The sequence below is a fragment of the Rhincodon typus genome, chromosome 18, assembly GCF_021869965.1.
Source record: "Rhincodon typus isolate 14 chromosome 18, sRhiTyp1.1, whole genome shotgun sequence".
NCBI classification, from domain to species: domain Eukaryota; kingdom Metazoa; phylum Chordata; class Chondrichthyes; order Orectolobiformes; family Rhincodontidae; genus Rhincodon; species Rhincodon typus.
The window spans coordinates 21,776,919-21,800,677 of record NC_063349.1 but is presented as its reverse complement, the minus strand read 5'-3'; the positions used below and the strand labels follow the sequence as shown (position 1 = coordinate 21,800,677).

Here is a 23,759-nt window from a genome sequence, read left to right as displayed (position 1 = left end):
CAGTTTGCATATGTACCAACAATCATTGCACTTCACAGCAATCCATTCTGCATGACAATGCTAAGAGCACTGACAAGCTTCAATTTCCCTCTCTTTTTGAGGAGTATACTTTTCTTTGTTTACTACTTTCTCTCCAATTTGTTGATATGTGCTAATAATATTTCATCCCTAACAACTCGGCCTAATTTAATCAGCACCTGCCTTCCTATTGTATAGTTCAAATAATTAGTCACGAAAGATTTGGACTAGTGAAGTTAACAGCAAAATTACTTTATTTAACAGTATTAACGAGAGAGCATTTATCACATAATGATCAAATTCTATCTCTCAGGTTACATGCATTGTTGAGGAACTCTCGTAGTGATTCCATAATGAGTGTGCAGAAGGATTTGAATGCTCTCTGTCACAGATTCTCAGTAGGTCACAATTTCCTGTTGCACCACCTCCATTAAAATCTGCAGTTTGACAGTGAAAATATCTGAAAAGCAAACAGATACATTCCAGTAATGAAGAACTAGAATCTGCACAAGTCAAATATATTAAATCATATTTAAAGATAATCTCACCAAATAAACATAACAGGATGTTGAAGTTAATGATTGTTCTTTTCATGTTTATAACCATCAAATGGAGTACTTATTGGCCCAATTGTTTCTTTAATTATAATCTGATTGATGATGGATGTGTGGTAAAATGATTAGACATTGGAAATAAATTACATTGACAGTTGCAAGATTGTGCGAAGAAAACAAATTAGTTCAGTCACACAAACCTGATGAAATCACCTTCATCCCAAGCCCACTAAATATTCTCTAACTCTAATATCCTTTGAAATGGCTGCTCAAGACACTCAGTTGTACAGCTCTAACAACAAGAATGGTCAATAAATGTGATAGTGTGAGTGCTTTCCACTTACTGAGAAGATCAGATTATTCTAATGCACTGAAAAAATGTCAAGGCTAAGGTATGGCATATCTAAAATTCTTGCATTTGTCACAATCAAGGCATTTTGTTCTTCTTAACTGAAAAGTGGAGATAGAATGTACCCTGAACAGGATGCAGGAGTATATTTTCAATTGGCATAATTTGGATACTTATGTTAATGGACTAATGCTGTTAAACTGGTCAGGAAATATAAACTGTCATAAGGGGTCTTAAATGGTTTTGTTACTGGCATTTTTCAATGAAGTCAAGTTTCTTTGGAATACAGGAACAGAAGAGATTTTTGTTTATTCATTCATGGGGTGTGGGCGTTGCTCATCCCTAATTGCCCAGAGGGTATTTGACAGCCAACCACATTTTGTCCAAAGTTCTCCACAGTCATTATTTCTATGTATTTTACATTTAGTGTATTGAATTTTTAACCTGGACTGGATATGACAAATGAAATTAATCGCTCTCTTTTAACTCGTCTGATTCCACGCCCACACCCCACCAACCCCCACCCCCCCATCATCCCCACAACCCCCCCCATGTTCTGTAAAGATTGTAAAAACCCAAGTGCTTGCGGTTTCTTGCTAGAATGAGATGAAGCCCAACTCAAAAATGAAACAAAGAGCTGTGGATGCTGGAGATCTGAAACAAAAATAGAAATTTCTGGAGCAACTCAGTTGCCAAACCTGTGATGTTTCTCCAGAAACTGCTATTTTTGAAGTCCAACTCATGTAGTAATATTCAGCTGCCAGTCCATAAATGGAGATGATGATGTGTCAGCAGTGCAAGTATTATTTGGTGGAAGATTTGAAACAAAATTCCCAAAATTAAACATGTTTATTTGAAGAGAATTTTTGTAACATGAGTACTGCTGCAGAAACATTTGATAAATCAAGCATGAGGTAAATTAGCTTTACTTGAAATTTTCATTTCTTAGTATTTACTATGAAAAGTTCTACCCTGAACAGGTAGAACAATCTGTCCATTAGAAATTCTAAACAGCCTTGATGAAATTACTGGAGGTTAATAGAAAAAAAACCCTATTGTATGAGATAAAACATAGAAAAGGAGCTGCCGAAATATATACAGATTGACCACATGGAAACTAAATGGATGATAAAATAGAAAAATCATGTTGTACTCAAAATATTACCTTAGTTTCTTTCTCCACAGATGCTGCCAGATCTACTGAGTTTCTCCAGCACTTATTGTTTGTACCTCGGCTCTCCAGCATCCACAGTACAATAACAGAGATGAACAGCATGGAAACAGACCCTTTGGTCCAACTTGTCCATGCCGATCAGGTATCCTAAATTAATCTAGTCCCATTTGCCAGCATTTGACCTATATCCTTCTAAACCCTTCCTATTCATATAGCCAACCAGATGCCTTTTAAATGTTGTAATTGTACCAGCCTCCACCACTTCCTCTGGCAGGTCATTCCATACACGCACCATCCTCTGCGTGAAAAAGTTGCCCCTTAGGTCCCTTTTAAATCTTTCTTGTCTCACCTTAAACCTATGCCATTAATTTTGGACTCCCCCACCTCTATAAGGTCAACCCCCAGCTTCCAACGCTCCAGGGAAAATAGTATCAGCCTATTCAGCCTCGCCCTGTAGCTCAAATCCTCCAACCCTGGCAACATCCTTGTAAATCTTATCTGAACGCTTTCAAGTTTCACAACATCCTTCCTATAGCAGGGAGACCAAAAAATGAACGCAGCGTTCCAAAAGTGGCCTAAGCAATGTCCTGCACAACTGCAACATGACCTCCCAACTCCTATACTCAATGCACTGACCAACAAAGGCAAGCATACCAAACGCCTTCTTCACTATTCTATCCATCTGTGACTCCACTTTCAAGAAACTACTTTCTTTTGATTTCAGATATTAAATATTGTTTTAATAGAAAATGATAATGTCTTCTTATGGTGGTACAATTGGATTTCTAATATTAAGTATGGTCCAGATGTAGCTTCACTGAATTGTCCCATTTAACTCTTAAATCTTTTAATTATGGGATATTGCAGTTTCTTCAAAGTAAAGATGAGTTTCCTGATGTGCTTAACGCAATCTAGATTATTTCCAAATGAGAGACCTGTACTGGAGGCAGCAGTAAAGGTCATTATGCCCAATTATCTATCATTTAGAGTAAATCACTGGAAATTTGCGAGCATTGCAAATTGACTACATTGACATTCTGGGTCCAATTCCACAATTCCAGATATATGATGCAACTCTTCAACTAGCATATTTATTTCAATGTTTACACTAAGGTTTATTAAGATGCATTTCTCATTGCTCCGTATTCATAAGGTCCTTTGGTTCTTTTATTTTGATTTTGTTTCACAGCAAAAACTTGTATTTATATTTCTCTTTTAACATCATAAAATCAGAAGACACTTCAGAGGAACATTATAGCGCAAAATATGACACTGAGCCACATAACGGTATGTCAGGGTAGATGATCAAAGTTTAGACATAATGTTAGGTTTTAGTGAGTATTTTAAAGGAAGAAAGTGAGGTACAAGAATGAAAAGATATAAGGATGGAATTGCAGAATTTGGGGTCTAGTTGGCTGAAAGTGAGCCACTAATGACAGAATGATTGAAATCAGAGATGTGCAAGAGGGCAGAATTAAAGGATTATTGATATCTTGGATAGTTATGGTGTTGGAGAAATTATGGAGATAAGAAGGACTGTGTTGATGGGGGGCTTTAGAAGCAAAGATGAGAATTTTAAAATTGATGCATTTCTTAACTTGGAATCAACTTACATCAGTAAGCACAAAAGTGAAGGTTGAATGGGATGTTATGTGCATTAGGACAAGGGCAACACAAATTTGAATTACCTTGAGCTTACAGAGTACAAAACATGGGAGGCCAGTCGGAAGTGTATTAAAATAGCCAGATGGGGAGCTATGACTTTACAATTGTACTTACAAAGTGCTTTCCTCCACCAGGCTGGTCCTTGAGGTCGATGTACTATAAGGTAATAGACAGGTACACCAGACAGCATTAAAGCACAGCCAATCCCAGTGTTGATAGGGTCAGAGTAAAGGGACATGACTACAAGAAACAGGCACACAACGGTAAAGATTCCAGGAATGATTATTGGAACCTAAGGGAGTTAAAAACATTTTAAAATCAGCTCATTTTCAGTTAATTTTAACAGCAGTGTCATTTAAATGCTTCATAACAAACCAATGTTTTCTAATTTATGAATAAATATAAAATAATAAAATGTACATTTTATTTAATATACTCCGGTTATATAGTATCCTGACTATTTCCTTTTTGTTAAATAATATCAGCCTTTATCACGTGAGATAGTAAAGATTGTGGCAGTACCCAACATATCAGGGACATACTGTGCTGACAATGAGGAAACTAGTTTTGTGAAACTAGTTCAGGTTCTGACCTGGAAGAATGTGCACAAGGAGGCCAATGGGCTGTGCAATTGGTTAGCACAGGGAAAATCAAGATAGCAATGTTTAAAGTCTGCTGCTTGAATTTAACAGGAAATATATTTTGTGTCTCAACTGTTGTCACCCACTATTTGGTTTCTTAGAAAAGTGGTAAAACTTCTCTTTGGGATGAAGCTTTAAATGGCAAGCCGCTGATGATACAGCAATGGAGTGTAGTGCTATTTGGAATGAATGGCTACCGTCTTCTCAAAGCCTAGGAATATGCTAGTAAGATGGAGGTGACTGAGTGAATATTTGTAGTGTTCCAAGTTAGAACAAAGTGCACTGGAATCAAAAGAAGCTCAAAGATATGGAAGGAAACTTCTCTTCTTTGGGTTGAAGTTCCAGGTGGCAAGAGTTCTGATCTTTTCTTATTCACTCTTGGATTTTGGGTGTCAGTGCCTGGCTGGCATTTATTGTCAATCCCTAGTTGCCCTTGAGAAGGTGGTGGTGAACTGCCTTCTTGAACTGCTGCAGTTCAATTACTGTAGGTTGACCTCCAATGCTCTTAGGGAGGGAATTCCAGGAGGGAGGGAATTCCAGTGACAGTGAAGGAGTGACAATATGTTTCCAAGTCAGGATGGTGAGTGGCCTGGAGGAGATCTTGCAGGTGGTGTTGTTCCCATATATCTGCTGGCCTTGTCCTTCTAGATGGAAGTGGTTGTGGGTTTGGAAGATGCTGCCTAAGGATCTTTGGTGAATTTCTGCAGTGCATCTTGTTGATAGTACACACTGCTGATGATGATTGGAAAGAGTGGATGCTTGTGGTTATGGTGTGAATCAAGTGGAATGCTTTGTCCTTGATGTGTCAAGCTTCTTTTGTTTTATTCATTCATGGGATGAGGGTGTCGCTGGCTGGGCCAGCATATTTTGCCCATCCCTAATTGCCCAGAGGGTGGTTATGAGTCAACCACATTGCTGTGGGTATGGAGTCACATGTCGGCCAGACCAGGTAAGGATGGCAGTTTCCTGCTGTATCATCGGCAGCTTCCCGTAGCAGGATTCGAACCCGGGTCCCCAGACATTATCTGGGTCTCTGGATTAACAGACCAACGATAATACCACTGGGTCGTCACTCCCCTGAGTATTGTTGGGCCTGCAGCTATCCAGGCAAGTGGGAGTATTCATCACACTCCTGGCTCATGCCTTATAGATGGCGGACGGACTTTGGGGAACTAGGAGCTGAGTTATTCACTGAAGTATTCCTGGCCTCTGACCTGCTCTTGTAGCTGCTGTATTTATATGGCAAGTTGAGTTTCTGGTTAACGATAGCCCTAAGAATGTTAATAGTGTTGGATTCAGTGACAGTAACATGATATATTGGAACAGTTAGGCTAGGGGAGTGGCAAGTTCTGGAGCACAAATCTTCAGCACTATTATTAGAATGTTGCCAGGGCCTGTAATCTTTGCAGTATTCTAACTGGTTTTTTAAATCGAATTGTTTGAAGACTGGCATCAGTGATGTTGGGAACCACTGAAGGAGGCCGAGATGGATCATCCACTTAGCTCGCTGCTTCTTACTTGCTTCAGAATTCATTAATACAAACTAGGGGCAGAAGTAGATCATTCAATTCCTTGGGCCTGCTGCACCATTTAATAGGGTCATGCCAAATCTTTTTATGTTTTCAATTCCAGATTCCCAATTTACCCTAAAGATACTTTTAATTCCCTTTCCTAAAAGAAATCTACCTACTATTACCTTTAAAATATTCAAATACCTCATCTGCCCAAATTATATCCTTATAATACAAACTGTTCATTCTATATCCTTATAATACAAACTGTATTAGCCAAGTAAATTTCCTCTGAACCACCTCCAACATATTTATATCCTTAAATCAGACCCACAAAAGCCCTGTATAACTGAAGTATAACATCCTTGCTTTTGTGTTGAATTTCTCTCAAAAGAAGAGAAAATTCAATTAGCTTTTTTGCTATACCTGCGTACTAACATTTTGTGACTAGTGCACTACTGTCTAGATTCCTCTGCAGCTTAGACTTCTGCAGTCATTCTCCACATAAATAATACTGTGTCCTCTTTTTCCTACCTGTCAAAGTGAACAACTTCACATTTCCCATGTTATTTTCCATCTATCAGAATTTTTCCAGTTCACTCAACTGATCTATATCCATCTACAATGTCTTTAACCACATGCCACTTCAAAACACCAGCCTCATCCCTGGCCAATATCTCTGTTTCAGTTTGCTGCAATGCCAGCGAAGCTCAGCGTAAGCTGGAAAAACGGCACCTAATTTTCCACTTCAGGACCCTACAGCCTTCTGAACTCAATATTGAGTTCAATAACTTTAGGGCTTGAACGCACCTATGTCCTAGCCTCCACCCCCACACACCAGGCCTTATTATCCCATAGTCTGCTATTACACACACCCCATTGTTAGCCACTAACAGTCTCCATTAACAGCTATTCACCCTCCTAGCCAGATCATTATTCATTCCTTCATCTGTCCAACTGTTCTCCCTCTTTGGGCTCCATCCCCACCTATTGTTTACTCCTTACCCCCTCCCTCTACCCTATCTCCTGCATAAAAACTGACATTTTCCTAGCCAACATGAGTTCTGAGGAAGGGTCACTGGACCAGAAATGCTAACTCTGATTTTTCTTCAATGATGCTGCCAGACTTGCTGAGCTTTTCCAACAATTTCTATTTTTGTTTACAATCTCTTTAAGTCCGCTTCAAAACAGATTTTCTTATCCATGTGTCACTTGTAACTTTAGCTTCCATGCCTTCATTACCCTCATCTATGTCATGGATATAAATTATGAAAAGCTGAGGTCCCAATACAGACATCTTCTGAACTCACCTTGTCACATCCTGCCAATTAAGAAAAGATCAATTTATGCCTACTGTTTTCGACTAGCCACCCAGTCTTCTATCCATGATAATATTTCATCCCCTATACAATGAGCTCCTACTTTACGCAATAAACTTATTATGTGGCATCTTGTCAAATGCTTTCTGGAAATCCAAGTACAGCATATTGTGCCTGGCAGATCCTGTCAAGAAGGAAGATGGTTGAGGGAAGGAGGAAATTCCACCTCTGGAACAGCAAGAATGGTGCTTCATTACTGGAAAATCCAGTGTGGTACCTTAAAGGGGCAGAAATGACACAAAGATCAGAAACTGATCTCCACGTAGCACCTTAGTGGAGGCCAGGGCTTTCAACAGGCAAGTCATTGAGACAGAATGAAGGAAAGGGAACTCCTCACCAGACCCAATATCTTGGTATTGTGTTGCCTTTTGGTTAATGAATAACCTATTAGACTGTACCTTGAATGGACGGTGTATATCTGGCTGTTTGTAACGGTGTCGGATGAGTCCAAGGGTTACAAGCCCCATAAACAACCAGCGAGGAAAGCTGTTTAAATTCAGCAAACCATAGACATCACCAATGAAAATCATCAAAATGACCAGTGGATACTGAGGAAGACACAGAGACAGTTTATTAACATTCAAGAAAATGCACTAAATATTTTAATACAAACAGTAGGACATATAAACCCGAGTATTGTGTTCAACTTTGGGGACCACATTTTAGGAAGAATGTGAAGGCTTTAGGGAGAGTCCAGGAATGAGAATCGTCAGATGGGTGTATAAATTGGATAACCTGAGCTTGTTCTCCTTGGAGCAGAGAAAATTAAGAGGAATTTTTGGGAGGTATTCAAAATTATGAAGCATCTGGTCAGAACGTTTTGGTGGAAAGTTTCATGGCCAGAGGGCAATGATAAGGGTGATTGGCAAAAGAAGCAATGGTGACATGAGGAAAAATCTTTATATACAGCAAAATCTGGAATACTTTTAAAAATAGACAATTATTGGATGAGTTGGACCGAAGGGTTTGTTTCTGTGCTATAAGACTCTATGACTCTATAAAAGAAGTTCAGGGCATGGGGAAAAGATGGACAAAGTAGGACTAGGTGAGTTGCTCAGAGCTGGCACAAACACATTGATCTGAAATGCCACTTTTTACGTGGTAACCATTCCAGGATTCTTTCACAAGTGTCAGAAGCTATTATCAACAGTGCTATCAAGTTGCAGCAAAATAGCAATACTCTGTCCAATTGGCTCCAGCCTTCATCAAAGCTTCAGTTCAAACATGGACAAAGAACTGGAGGTTAAAAAAAGGGGTGGCATGGTGACTCAGTGGTTAGCACTGCTGCCTCACAGCGACCGGGAGCTGGGTTCAATTCTACCCTCGGGCAACTGTCTGTTTGGAGTTTGCACATTCTCCACGTGTTTGCGAGGGTTTCCTCCAGGTGCTCCGGTTTCCTCCCACAGTCCAAAGATGTGCAGGTTAGGTGGATTTGCCGTGCTAAATTGCCCATAGTGTTCAGAGATGTGCAGATTAGGTGGGTTATAGGGGCATGGATCTGGGTGGGATTCTCTGAGGGTCGGTGTGGGCTTGTTGGGCCGAAGGACCTGTTTCCACACTATAGGGATTCTATGATCCTATGAACTGAACTCCAGCATTGAGAAGAGAGTAACTGACCTTGACATCAAAACTGCAATTGACTGTGAATAGCATTAAGGATAATTGAAGTCAATGGGTTTTGGACGGAAATTCTCTGGAATTGCATGGCATGGTGGCTCAGTGGTTAGCACTACTGTCTCACAGCAGCAGGGACCCAGGTTGAATTCCAGCCTCAGGTGACTGTTTGTGTGGAGTTTGTATGTTCTCCCTGTGTCCACGTGGGTTTCCTCTGGGTGCTCCAGTTTCTTCCCACTGATCAAAGATGTCCAGGCCAGATGGATTAGCCTTGGTAAATGTGGGGTTGCAGGGATACGGTGCGGGCTGATTCGAGGTGGGATGCTCTTTGGAAGTCAGTGCAGGCTCGATGGGTTGAATGGCCTCTTTCCACACTAAAGGGATTTTATGATGTGTTTTCTGAGGCCTTCCGTATTCATATACAGCATAACCTGAATAGCGTCAGATTTGGGTCTCAAATTAGCAAGTGAGAAGTTTGCAATATAAATTCCAGATCTCCTGCGAAAGAGTATAACCAACTTTCCATAACATTATGGAGCATTACCATCACTGAATCTCCAGTGTCAACATTGTAGGGTGTCACCACCGACCAAAAATTTAAATAAACCAGCTATGTAAACACTATGGCAACATAGTCAATATTATGGGGTGAATGGCTCAATCCCTGATTTGTAAGCCTTTAACCTTCTGCAAGGTACAAGTCAGGAGTGTGATGGAATACTTTCCACTTGCCTGGATGTGTGCAATAACATCCATAACACTCAAGAAATTCCTCATATTTAATGACAGCAGTGTTTACCATCTAAAAAGTTCTATAAGACCCAAATCAAGATTCACTGCCACTTAGTACAAGGGCGGCAGTCAATTGGCAACATGTTCATCAAAGAGTTCTTCGAAGGCAGGTGTCATCTTGATTTGGAATTTTATTACTGTTTCTTCATCAACCCTAGGTCAAAAAGCTGGAACTCCCTCACTAACTACATTGTTGGTGTCCCTAAACCACATTACTAAAGGAGTTCCAGAAGGTGGCTCATCACCAGCTTCTTAATGGGAATTAGGCATGGGCAATAAATGCTAGACTCATCAGCAACACTCATTAAACGGAATAAGTCTTTTTTCAAATTTCTCAATTGGTGCCCCATTCACTATTAGAGCTCTGTGTCTGCAGCATATATCATCCTTGAGATGCACCATTGAAATTCACCAAATTCACCTTTTTTGACAGCATGTCCCCTTTGAAGAACAAAGGCAGTCTGTACATAGGAACACAACTATCTGCAACTTTCCTATCAAGTCACACACTATCTTGACTAGAAACTGTATCAGAGTTCCTATATCATTGCTGGGTCAAAGTCCAGAAATTCCCTTCTTAACAGCACCTTGGAAATGCCTTCACCTTACTCACTACAATTCTCAAAGACATTTAGGAACTAGCATTAAATTCTGGCCTTGCCAATGATGCCCAGATCCATGAATGTAAAAAAGAAAACTGCAGACACTGAGAAAATCTAAAAGAAACCACACCCCTGGGATGAGATTCAATTAAAAGGTATCTAAGAGGAAGGTATCTGAAAAACAATTGATAATTATGAGGGAGTTATATCAGTCTAATAGTTGGCTATGTAGTTCTACCTCCAGAGATCTTTAATGTGATGGCACCTTGAAGTTAATGCAGAAGAACTGCTAAACATTGCAACAGTCGTGAGCTTTTATCGCTTAGATCGAGCAGACCGCTATATTTCCTAGTAAAGGAATTATTACTTTTATGTGAATAAGGCATTAATGTAGAATTTCATGTCTTTGTTAAGTGGGAATCACTGTATTTATATGGATGGTCTAGTTCACTTTCTGATCAATGGTGTACCTCAGTCAGCTGGGTGGCTGGTTTGCAATGCAGAGTGATGCTAATGGTGTGGGCTCAATTCCTGTACCAGCTGAAGTTACCATGAAGGATTCTTTTCCATATCTCCTCATTTGAGGTTTGGTGACCCTCAGGTTATGCCACTGCCTGTCATCTCTCTCTAAGGAGAGAGCAACGCTATGGTCTGGTAAGACAATGTCTGCTTTACTTTAGTACCCAGATGTTAAGAGTGAGTGATTCAGCAATAATAGTTTTGTTGATTAGGTTATTTCAATGATTAGGTTTTCTCTTGGTCATTGCCTAGTACTTCGTGGTAGGAATGTCATTTACCACTTGTGAACTCAAGCCTGGATGTTGTCCATGTCTTGCTGTGTACAGATACAGACTGTTTCAATATCTGAGGTGTCACAAATGGCACTGAGCATTGTGCAGACATTAATGATCATCCCAATTCTGACCTTATGATGGAAGGAAGGTCATTGATGAAACTGCACTTGTGCTATAATGGAACACCAGTTCAGTTGAATAATAACATGGTACACCCAGCACACAATGCATGACATACTGGGGGCGGCAGAGGTCTAGGGATTGGGAGTGAAGATCTCTGAGTTGCCCATCAAGAAATATGCACTTGTCCCTGTGCATGGCTTCACATATTTTTGAAAAAGCATTGCAGAGCACGAATGAAAATTCTCGGTGTGTTGGATACAGAGGAAGGAATGGATTACAAACACAGGAGGAAATGCAGTAAGTGTTTCAAAATGTAGTCACAGTGTGGATTAGGAGGATGGTGTCCAGAAGTGTGTAACAAGTGTTGGGAAAGACTTTCTTTATATAAGATCAGCAACCAACTTTGAACAGATATAAGCTTCATAGAGAGTTAAGCATAAACTTCCTTTGAATGAAATAAAAACATAGGGTTTGAGCCATGATGGCAACAAAGCAGGAGTGCATTTCCCATGTGAGGTCCTGCATTCAATGTATAAGGTCTGTGGCTGAACAAGAGCGAATTAAAAGTTGTTAAGAATACTCAAAGCCAAATCAAATGATCTAACTTACAAGATGGAAATGGTAAACAATGGTATTTGTTGCAGAATGTTTTGTTTGATGCATACTTTAAATAGTAGCCAGTTCTACTGGGAAGTAACTGTGATCTGTACTCACCATTAAAAGTACAGCTGGAAGAGGAGTGTGGCGTTGAATGTGGATCATTGAGAAGAGAATTGGCCATTGATTTTCTCTTGAAGCCACGAAGAATACCCTTTTGCAAGAGAGAAAATAGCAGGTATTATCAATGATTTTGTACGCCTTGTCGGCACCCATCCATCTCAGGGTCAGTTCCTGATCTGCTATCATTACGGAAAAGAAATTGTTGCCTTAGACACTAGGTCATTTATTTCTCTTATGTTCAGTGTCATAACTGCCCCTAATGAGTCCTTTGTCCTAATGAACTGGAATATGAGCTTGCAATACAGAAGTAATACTGCCCAGACCCTTCTTGTATTAACTTTGTATCTGGATAATGAAAGAATAAATGTTATCAGATTGCAAAGTAAGCTATAAAATATATATCAAGTTTAAGTTAAAACAGTAATGTAAACCCAATGCAATCACTTTAATTTGGCTACAGAATTTCCACGGGCAAGCACTTCTCTAACTCTCTTCATTAGGATTCTCTGAGTCATCCTTTCCAACAATAACTTCCCTTTTTGACACAAATCCATCTTACAACTTGCTCCTGGATTTTTTTTTATTTACTGAAAGCAATTTTGTCCCATGCCTATGTGTTTTGTTAATTTAGATCCTTGTCCCATAGACTACATTTGGAGCATAATGCCAATTCAACTTGCTGTCATTGGATCTACACCTCTTCTCATCAAGTCCTTGAAGAATCCAAACAGCTACTAGAACAGGCATAAGTTCGATAATTAAATATGACAATGGATCTGTTTCTGTCAAATATTAGAAGCGATTCTTTTATGGAAGTAGAATTTGAAACTCAATTTCAATTAATGACGTATCCAATAATAACAAATCATATCAAGTAGCCAATGTAACACACTAGCTCAAATTGGCCTCCTTTGGATGATAAATTTTATGTTATTACTTGCAGTGATGTTTGATTGCAGTTTTACAAGATGTGATGTGTAGTTGTTGCAGGCTATCTGTGTCTAGCTGGTAGCGAGAGGTTTTAGCAAGTGTGCTTTGATGCTGTGTCAGAGCTCCTATCTGATCAGTAAATAATCTTTAATGTTAGGAGAAAATGGAAGGAACTTTCTCCTCATTGTGAAAATACTCTATACAATTTCTAGGAGATGCAATTGACAGCACCATGGCTTTCAAAATATATTTTGCACTGGGCTAAAATTATGCAACATGTGCCAACGTATTCAAGGTATTTGTCTCAGCTTGGATTTTGTGCATTTGGGAGTCAGAGCTGGAGTTATTCTTCTTCGGTTGTCATGTCAATTTCAGGTTAATTTCAAACTGCAGCATAATTGGTTCTTTGTGCTATTTTGTCCGTTACTAGAAACATTTATCAATTTTGATGGAGAAAGGGGAGGAATTTATTTCTTAACCCAACCAGCAAGCTAAGAAATGATGAAACTTGGCATGTTGGTACAATGAAGCAACGAGTTGTCTCATTTTTACTTCTGTTTCTGGTTTCAAGGAAGCACTTTATAATGTTACATATACTTTCCATATACTCAGTCGTACCTGGAAACAGCAAATAGACCTCCAGTTATTGCCCCAAGGCATGACAGTGAAACAAGAATTTGAATCATTGGGGTGAAGCTTTTCAGATTCCTCTCTCCAAAGGTCTAATTAAAAAAAAACTCAATATCATTATTTGGAAACAGATACCGCTCCATACAGTTTTACTGAAATGTTGACCAATGACAATTAGGGCAGTATAATATAGTTATAAACAATTGACTTGTATGGAGGCAGAAAGTCAGTTCAAGTATTTGAATGTTGTCGGACTGTTTATTTAAGCTGATATGTGGGAGCAGTGACATTCTCATCTGGCTCAGCCAGCATCTTTCAAACAACAACTTGCATTAATATTGAATTTAGATGGGTTTAGGAATAGAGTTCTGAAGTGTGGTCTTGAGAAAGTTGAAGAATCTTTCATTAGAAGTGAGGAAGGGGAGGACAGGGCATACAAAAGGCCAGATCCAGAAAATAAAATGATATGGAAGAGGATATAAAGATAGGGGAGATTGCAGCAATTGTTTGAGACAATAATGTGGAAGAAAATATTGTCTCAAATTATGATTTTTGTTAATGCTTTTTCAGTTTATGCACTTTTTTTAATGCTCTTTGTCACATTAGAGAAAAGAGAGCTGAAAGTTGACTGATGAGAGTTCAGCAGAAGATCTACGAATTAACTTGAAGTGATGGGTCCTAACCTTGTTCCAGAATGTCCTGCTGCTGACATTGGGACAGCCAGTGGTGTTAGACGGGGAACTGGCTAGGAAGCAATTTGGATATTCTTGCTCCTGTGGCCTCTGAGGCCTGACAGAGCATTGGTACCTCATACATCAGATAAAAACTAGGCCTTTCAGGCTGACATGTGACAGAGTTCATGCATCTATCTAACATGGGAATGCTTCTTTATTTCTCTGATAATTACATACTCAAGCAAGCTGAGTTCAAAATTCACAATAAAGATTCAACAGGAGGAAAAATGTAAAAGAAAAATAGATTATAGTGAGAGTGTTCTTGGTTACCTACCACAGCTACTGCACCAGATGCTAACACCTCATCTGCTGTCAATACTGTGTAGTATGCCACATTTACAAGCAAGTAGAGTATTGTAACAATGAACAGAGAGGAGGTAGTGGCCAGAGGAATATTCCTGTAAAATACAATGTATAATCAGAAACTGATTAGCAATTAACTTTGCTTAAAATTCATTTGAAGATCTTGGTGACTAATGACAGTTTGATGATGTTTAGCCTTGTGATCACATGGTGAGAATAGATGTACACAGAATTACATTCTGAGATTAAGTACTTAGCTTGCACAGTGTACAGAGTTAGGAAGGTGACCTACTTCATGCTGCTGTCTTACTATTCTTGCTAGCCTAGGATTCTAGAAACAGAGACATAAACCAAAACCAGAACTTTTGAGAGTGTAATTAGGATGTATTTCATAATTCAAAGGATGGCAGAAGTTTGGAACTGTCTTCTGATGCTGGATCAATGATTAATTTTAAGCTGGTAGATTTTTATTAACTACAAGCAGTAAGGGATATGGAGTAAAGGCAGGTATCTGCTATTGAATTTACCTCTGGGTTTTGTGACCTCTGCATTGGGACCTCTGTGTTTCCTGGCCTTGTACTTGCTGGTAGTAAGATCAGCAGCATTCTCTTCAAGGACACTGCTTTCTAATTCAGACAATAAATTGGTGAAAGAGTAAAGATTTTGGGTACTTTAGAAGATTGCATTAGGATGTGGTGGATCTGGTTATAGGCGTAAAATACAAAGATGATCAACATGTGGGATAACCTTATGGATAGTGATGGAGACAAAATACCTGAAGGCATTTAGTGAATAATAAGATATTACTGCAGGAGTCATTGAAGGCTCACTCTGAATAGCTTTTGTCATTAATAATTATTATGATTTGGTGACTTTCAAGATTTTTGAAATAAGTCATCTAACCATGATTTTTCAATAAACAATATGCAATACAAACACAGAAAGAAAAAAGACAATTTAAAAAGGGACAGGAATAATTTTAAACAGATAAAATCTATCATAAGTGGAGTATAAAATAAAGAAAATAAAGTGAGCAGGTGCTTTGTTGCAGTTTATTTGATATATTACAAGCAAATGGAATCAACATTCATTTGTTTAAAGTGCATCTTCAACAAAAAAATCTGTCAAACATTCATCTCTTTCTGAGGCAGACCATTAATGCACCACTTTCACCATTGGCCATGCACATTTCACAACATAATTACTTAAAAGTAATTAACCATGTCGACAATGAAGGAACAGTGATACTGCTCCAAGGTAGAATAATGTGTGCCTAGGAGGTGAACTTGCAGGTGTTCCTGTGCATCTGCTGCCCTCGTCTTTCTAGGTGGTGGAGATCATGAGTTTGGAAGTTGCTGTTGAAATAGTTGCTGCAGTACATCTTGTATATAGCATACACTGCTGCCAGTATGCATCAGGTAATGGTTGAGGTATCAGTTAAATGGGGTGCTTTGTCCTGAACATTATTAAGCTTCTTGTGCGTTGTTAGAACTAACACCATCCAGGCTTGTGGACAGTATTCTATCATACTCTTGACTTCTGGGAGTGGACAGCTTTTGAAGGGTCAAAATGTGCAGCCACTTGCAAAAAGACTCCACTTCCGACCTTCCAATGGAAGGGACATCATTTCTGGAGCATCAATAGATGCTTGGGACTAGAATGCTACCTGAGAAACTTCTGCGGTGATGTCCAAAGACTGAGTTGATTGGACTCTAACAACTACAACCATTTTCCTGTGCTAGGCATATGACTCAAGTGAGTGGATTTCCCTTAATTCACATCCCCTGGTTTCCAATGACTTCAATTTTTCTCTAGTTTCTTGAAGCCACACTCAGTCAAATGCTGAGATAACAAGGTGTAGAGCTGGATGAACACAGCAGGCCAAGCAGCATCAGAGGAGCAGAAAAGCTGAGGTTTCGGATCTGGACCCTTCTTCAGAAATCAGTCAAATGCTGCCTTGATGCCAAGGGCATTCACTCACACCTAACCTCTGGAGTTCAGCTCTGTTGTTCATATGATAAGCTGATTTTACAGTTACACCATATGAAATGTGCTCTGAAAGGAGATGTTACTATCTTCAGAGTGTTGCTTCGAGGAACTGGTGGACCTGGTGTTTCAGCAGCATACTCTGCCTGTCCTCTTGAAGAATGAGTGGAACAGGTTAAAGAGAATGCTAAATGTAGTGATGGATGGGACGACAAGGGGGATCTTGCTGTTTATTGATCAGACTATTGTGTTTGCAGTGGATTTGTACATGAAAACATGCTTGTTGCTGATTGATCCACTGGGTATAATTGATGATAATTTGTTTTTTTGTGGAAAGGTAATTGAGTGTCACTGATCAGAAGGCCACTGCTTTGGGAAACTGTGATAGTTTTTTACTGAGGTTCAGCGGATGATGAAATTTTAGCCAAGATACTTGTTGAAATCTCTAGCCCTTCTTTCAACAATTTGATGGGGATCTCTATTCTCACTTAGGCAGATTGAACCTTGTTTAATGATTTTTCTGAAAGAACATGCAGCATGAGAATAAATGATGGAATATGGTTTAAATCCATTGATTCTGATTGAAGGATTATAAAATTATTTATTTGTTTGTTGATGAGAATTAACACAACTACAATACATACCTTTCTGGATTAATTATCTCCTCTGTGACAAAGTTCATATAAAACCTGTAAGAAGAAATTCAGAATTGATGGTAATTTTAAAGAAGCATTAGCCTACAATTATTATTCCTTGCCATTCGCACAACTATTCAGTATCCTTCACCTGCTGATAAGCACAATATTAACTCATGTCAGTCACATATTCTTTACCAGGTTAACACATGCCACTCACACGTCCTTTACACTGTCTGTGTAAATCATTTTTATACTATTTACATGTTCACACTCTCCATTTATAGCCTTTCCAATTGGTAATGTGCATCAATGACTATAATTCAGGCTTGTCTCTAACTATTTTGAATTGTTTAAATGACTTGAAATAATCATTTCTGTGTGCATAGTGATTTTTTTACCAAATGAATCTTCCTTGCCATGTACGGATTGATATGTATGGAATAAGGATGGCACTTGCCATCATGCAGAGAAGCTGTGTGTGGTGTCTTTTAACATGAAAATACTGTTGCTCTGCAGCTACCACGTGGATCTGGCTGACCATGAACCCCTCATGCTCTTTACGTCAGCCATGGGTTATTGGGAGGGTTTTTAGATTGTTTAGCCACATTGTGACACACTTCTTCTTGACTATCACGTCATGAGTGGAACTTGAAGCTAGAGCTTCTAGCCTGTAGGTTGGGACATTATCACTGCCACACAAGACCTCTAATGGATTGTATTGGAGTTAACAGTTTTCCACTATTGCTGTAAACTGCTGACTGAAGAATATATGGGATGACCAGATGACCAAAAAAAAATTGCAGTACATCCAAGCTTTATATTTGACAAACAATCATCCTAGGATCACTCAGAAAGTTTTGTGTCCCCATTTCTTGAAGTCAAGCCTTTATTTGGGGATGTCATAGAAGAGGAGTAAAAAGTAGGAAAACTCCATTTTGCCAACTCCAAAATAAAGTAAACTGCCCCCTGCCGCTATTCCCAGTAAACTGTAAAGTTATACAGCATTACTATTTAACAGAATTGAGAGCTTTACAAGAAGGAAAATAATACAAGGTTGCAATACAATACAATTTCAATTTCAGCATTGCTGTTTATAGAGGTAAAAGTTTTCAAGGGGAAGAGATTGCAGCAGCATTCAGAGACTGTAGAATTTAAAAACTTTGAAGTAAGAAGAATATGCAATCACATTAGAAAGATTTAATAACAATGATGAGCCATATGGAACACAGGACTGGATATCTTGGAGAAAAGAAATCTTAAGATACAGAATTTCGTCAAACTTAATTACTAAATCACATGATGAACAAGCAACTACATTATTGTATTCAATAGGACCTTCAGCTGATGACATTATAAATTGTCATACATGATAGACACAGATACTTTTGAAGGAGCTTATAAGCTTTTGATTACTTTAATCTGTGAATAGGTAAAGTTCTTGAAAGAGCAGAGATCCATTGAAGATATTATCACCCAGGAGAATCCATAGATAATTTCATTGATGAATCTTTATAGATTAGTGGAAAAGTGTGACTATGAAGCTTTGTAACCAGACTGTAAAAATGACAGAATTATTGGAATTATTGATGAATATTCATCAAATCTGTTACATTTCAAAGAAGATCTGACTTAGGATGAAAGTATTCAGATTGTATGGAAGCAGAAATTAGAAGGAACCACAGACAAATGTGGAGAGAAGGACAAACCTATCACAGGAGATAATAGAACCTACCCAGTGAAGTATAAATATCCAAAAGAGACATGCAACAAGCCAACACGATGTGTCGGCCAAACAGCAGATACTCAGGGTCAGTATCAGTTCTGTGAAACATGAAAGATTTACAAGTTGAGTAGTGCTCAGCCATGACAGAAGAATGCTTCATCTACAAAAATATAATTCATTTCAAGAAAAAATAAGAGCTAGGGCACAATGTCAGAGCAGCAAAATGTCGAATATTGACTCATACACGTATGTTAATGCAGTAGAACTGTCAACATTAGAAAATTTATCCAGTGCATTCCTAAGGGAAATTGGTGATCAAACCGATTCGAGTTTGACAGAACCTGTTTATGTTTATGGATGTTTCATTAATTTTAAGCTTGACATAGGGGCAAGTGTCCCTGTCCTATCAGAGTGAATACCATGGCTGAAGAAACATAAATTACAGCCTACAGAGATAGAGCTCCATGGCCCAGGTGGCATAGCTCTCAAAACTAAAGTCATGCTACAAATGACTCTGCAACATCAGGATATCAGACAGTAGGGAACGCACATATAATTCATAATCAAGAAATCTGACTCTTGAGCAAGAATACATGTTTTGCCTTCATCCTTCTTCAAAAGCTCAAAATGTTGAACAGCACAGTAGTATAACTTATTTTGTGAAGGGTTACCTAAATTGTTCACAGGATGAGAAAAACTCAATGCCCCATATGAAAGAAAGCTACGAAACTCCTGTATTTCGACAGACCGAGGAGATTCCGGATCCCTGAGTTAATCAAGTTCAGAAACAAGTTGATGAATTTTCTAAAATGGGCATCATTTCCTGGTGACAAAACTAACTGAATAGTGTTCAGACATGGTTACTGTATACATTGTGACAATACTATGGCTTTAAGAGGTGTATTCTGGTTTTTTAATGAAGAAAGGTTGTGTCAGAGGTGGAGGTCTGCTGAAAGCCAATAAAGTAAACAATTTCTGAGGCCTTGGAGTTTTTAATTTTAAAGCTCAAGCACTAGAAGCAGGGTCAAACTCCCACTGAGCAAAGATTTTTAGTTTTAGCTTTCTGCACTTGCTGGGGTCTTGAAGCTGGATGTAAAAGTTCTTATTCCTCTCTCGGTTACAGCTAAAAGCTGGAGTTGTCTTCCTGCTGCTAGAATTGCATGTGAGACAATCTATTTTACTGAATTTGTCTTATGTTTATGGGATGTAACTATGCTGGAACAGTTAATTAGTAGTAGTTAAATATGTATTGTTTTGTTAAACATTTTGATAGAGTTACAATTAAGCCGATTATTTTCTTTTCTTTTTATTTTGTTTGTATTTTAATTGTTGTGTAAAAATAAAGTGCATTTTGCATAAAGTCAAGAAGTTTGACCAATCAAATTGCATTTGGAATGCAGCACCTTTAAAAGAAGAAACATTTAGGGTCTAGGCTATCTTTTTAATATATTTTGATGGGGTTTGGCCTGGTCCATAACAACACCCCCAATGGGTCTATCAGAATATGCATTGACCTAAGCCAGCTTGCCAAGGCCAGGGAGAGAGAGACAGGTGATTTGAATCCTTTTATTTTTCTCTTGTCTATAAACAGTTTAAACTTTTATCAAAGACCAGGAGCTTGATCTTGTAATGGAGTTACTGGAAGAATAAGTTTCAAATTAACAAGGGAGCAGTAGCAAGGGAAATCCACCCTGACAGAAATCTCAAAGTCTTCTATAAGCATATGGGCATTAAAATGTTGGTAAGAAGAGGAGGAGGACTGATTATGGACCAAAAAGGGGCTTACAAATGAATATGGCTGTAGCGTTAAAAGAAGACTTTTCATCTGTGTTTATCTATGATGCTGATGCTTCCCAGCATACGGTTACGGAGGAGGAAACTCAGTCCACGTAGAAGGGTTTAACATTGTTAAGGAGGAAGTCTTGGAAAAACTATCAGTACCTAAAAGTAGAGATAGTAGGAACTGCAGATGCTGGAGAATCCGAGACAACAAGGTGCAGGGCTAGATGAACACAGCAGGCCAAGCAGCATCATAGGAGCAGAGAGGCTGACGTTTCGGGCCTCGACCCTTCATCAGAAAAAAGTACCTAAAAGTAGATAAGGCACTGAGATTGAATGAGGTGCTTCCAAGGATTTGAAGGAAGTGAGGCCAAAAATTGTAGAGGTACTGGCTACATTCTTTCAATCTTTCCTAGCTCAGGGGTGATACCAGAGGATTGGAGAATACAAACATTACACTCTTTTCCAAAAAAGATTGTAGAAAGAGTAGGTCCATCAATTACAGACTAGTTTAACTTCGATGAATAGAAAGAATTAGTGGCAGCCATACCACATAGAAATAGGCCCTTCAGCCCACCATATCAATACCAACAAACACCAAATTATTTACCTGCTGTTGGTGCACTAATATGCCCTGGCATTTTAATTGCTAATAAAGATGCTTCTTAAATGTTACAAGAGTACCTGCCACTACCACCCAGCCAGGAAGCATGTAACATATTTATACCACCCAATGGGTGAAAAATGTTTTTTTCAGGGCTTCTGTAAATCACATGTTTCTGACCTTAAACTTATGTTTGTTGGTCTTAGCCACATCTGCCATGAAGAGATTCTCATGATCTACTCTGTTTATGCTTCTCATAATTTTACATACCTCAATCAGATTCCCCTCAGCCTGTTCTGTTCTAGGGAAAACAAACCCAGCGTATCCAGTCACTCCTCATAATTGAGATTTTTCATCCCAGGCAACATCCTGGTGAATCTCCTCTGCACTCTCTCCAGTGCAATCACATCCTTCCAATAGTGTGACCACCAGAAACCATCTATGGCATAACTAATGTTTTATAAAGTTATAGTGTGACTTCCTTGCTCCGATATTCTCCATCCTGGCCAATGAAGGCAAGCATCCTGTATGCCTTCTTCACCACCCTGTCTGCTTGTGCTGACAGCTTCAGGGATCTATGGACTTGTAAACCTTCTTTTCTTAGTACTCTCGGGAGACCGACCATTCATTGGATGTGGCCTTTCTGTACTTGACCTTCCAAAATTTATAACCTTGCATATATCAGGATTGAATTCCATTTGCCATTGCTCTGCCCAATATGCTAGCTGATCGATATTAGGCTATAGCCTGAGACCATCCTCCTCACTATCAACAACACCACCAACTTTTGTGTTATTTTCAGACTTACTAATTATGCACTCTACATTCACATCCAAGTCATTAATGTGCATAACAAACATCAAGGGTCCCTGCACTAAGCCCTGTGGTACACTGCTGGTCACAGGCTGCCAACTACAAATGCAACCCTCCACGGTGGCACAATGCTTAGCACTGCTGTCTCGCAGCTCCAGGGACCCGGGTTTGATTTCGGCCTTGGGTAAGGCAGCAACAGCTAGGTTTTGGTACCATGGTTGGCTCTGCTGCACAGCAGGGGAGGAAAAAGGCAGATAGCTTTAGTAATAGTGGACTTCAATGTAAGGAGAACTGACAGGTGGTTCTATGGCAGTGAACAAGACTCTCAAATCCCTACAGTACAGAGGCCATTTGGTCCATCAAGTCTGCACTAACCATCTGAAGAGCATCTCACCCAGACCTACTCCCTACTCTAACCCTGTAACCCTGCATTTCCCATGGCTAACCCTCCTAGCCTGCACATTCCTGGACACAATGGGGGAAATTAGCATGGTCAATCCATATAACTTCCATTTGGACTGTGGAAGGAAACCAGAACACCCAACAAAAACCCACACAGACATGGGGAGAATGTGCAAATACACTTGGATTCAAACTCAAAGACTCCACTGGAGCATCTCCCTCTTAACTAAGTGAGTCCTTATTTTGAGATTATGCCATTTGACTGTAGACTGTTCTACAGCTGGAAACAACCTCACAGTGTCTACCCTGTTACCCTTCAGAAACTAGTATGTTTCAATCAGGTCATTATCCTAAACTCGAACCTACTCAACCTCTCCTCATAACAAATTCCCTCCGTACCTGATATTAACCTGATGAATCTTCCCTGGATTGTCTCTGATGCCAGCGTATTTTTCCTTAGGTAAGGGGATCAAAACTATTGACAGTATTCCAGACCTGGTCTGACTAGTACCTTGTATAGTTTTAGCAAAATCTCCCTATTTTTACATTGCATTACCTTTTGATATAAAGGCCAACAGTCCATTTGCCTTCCCTCATACCTCCTGGACTTGGATGCTAGTTTTTGTTTTGTGATTTATGCACAAAGACTCCCAAATCCCTCTCTTCTCTAGCTTTCTGCAGTCTTTCTCCATTAAAAATATACAGCTCCTCTATTCTTCCTCCTAAAGTACATTACCTCACATTTTCCCACCTTATATTCCATCTGCCAAGTTTCTGCCCACTCACTTAATCTGTTTATATCTCTCTGAAGACTCTGTGTCATCCTTAACTCTTGCCATCCCCCCTCTATTTTTCTATCATCTGTAAACTTGGCTATAGTACATTTACTTTCCTCACCCAAGTCAGTAATATATTGTAAATAATTGTGGTCCCTTCACCGAACGATGTAGAAGTGTGTATGCCTGAAAATGCCGCCTTTACCTCAATTCTCTGAACTAAATCAAAAGTGTAGTAGAGAGATTCTTGTTGTGAGGCTGAGTGAGTATATCTTACTAAACTCTCCACTGTCATTGTCATTTGAGCCCTCGTACCGAAAATAACAGCTTATTTTCATTCCAGCTTACCATATGCCATTTCCAGAGCAACTCACCACTCACTGGAGATTCCAGAATTGATTGGCATCCCTGGCATTTGTGTCATATTTAAAAGACCTTTGTGCTCTCAGAGCACTATCAGTCTGGAGCTGCCCTGTAGTTCTTGGCATTTGCCTTAGATATAATA

At 39.2% G+C, this 23,759-nt stretch overlaps 1 protein-coding gene across 1 annotated transcript in view; it reads right to left on the bottom strand.

The window, feature by feature from the left end:
• Positions 1–339: 339 nt before the first annotated feature.
• Positions 340–23,759, bottom strand: part of LOC109917895 (cystine/glutamate transporter-like) — a 43,070-nt gene continuing 19,650 nt past the window's right edge. Inside the window, exons 6-12 of the mRNA XM_020517766.2 lie at positions 17,164–17,208; positions 14,505–14,628; positions 13,485–13,588; positions 11,931–12,027; positions 7,690–7,839; positions 3,875–4,052; positions 340–478 (exon numbers count right to left, since the gene is read on the bottom strand). Of these exons, the coding sequence (XP_020373355.2) occupies positions 414–478; positions 3,875–4,052; positions 7,690–7,839; positions 11,931–12,027; positions 13,485–13,588; positions 14,505–14,628; positions 17,164–17,208 (763 nt within the window). The 3' untranslated portion in view covers positions 340–413. The remainder of the gene's footprint in view (positions 479–3,874; positions 4,053–7,689; positions 7,840–11,930; positions 12,028–13,484; positions 13,589–14,504; positions 14,629–17,163; positions 17,209–23,759) is intronic.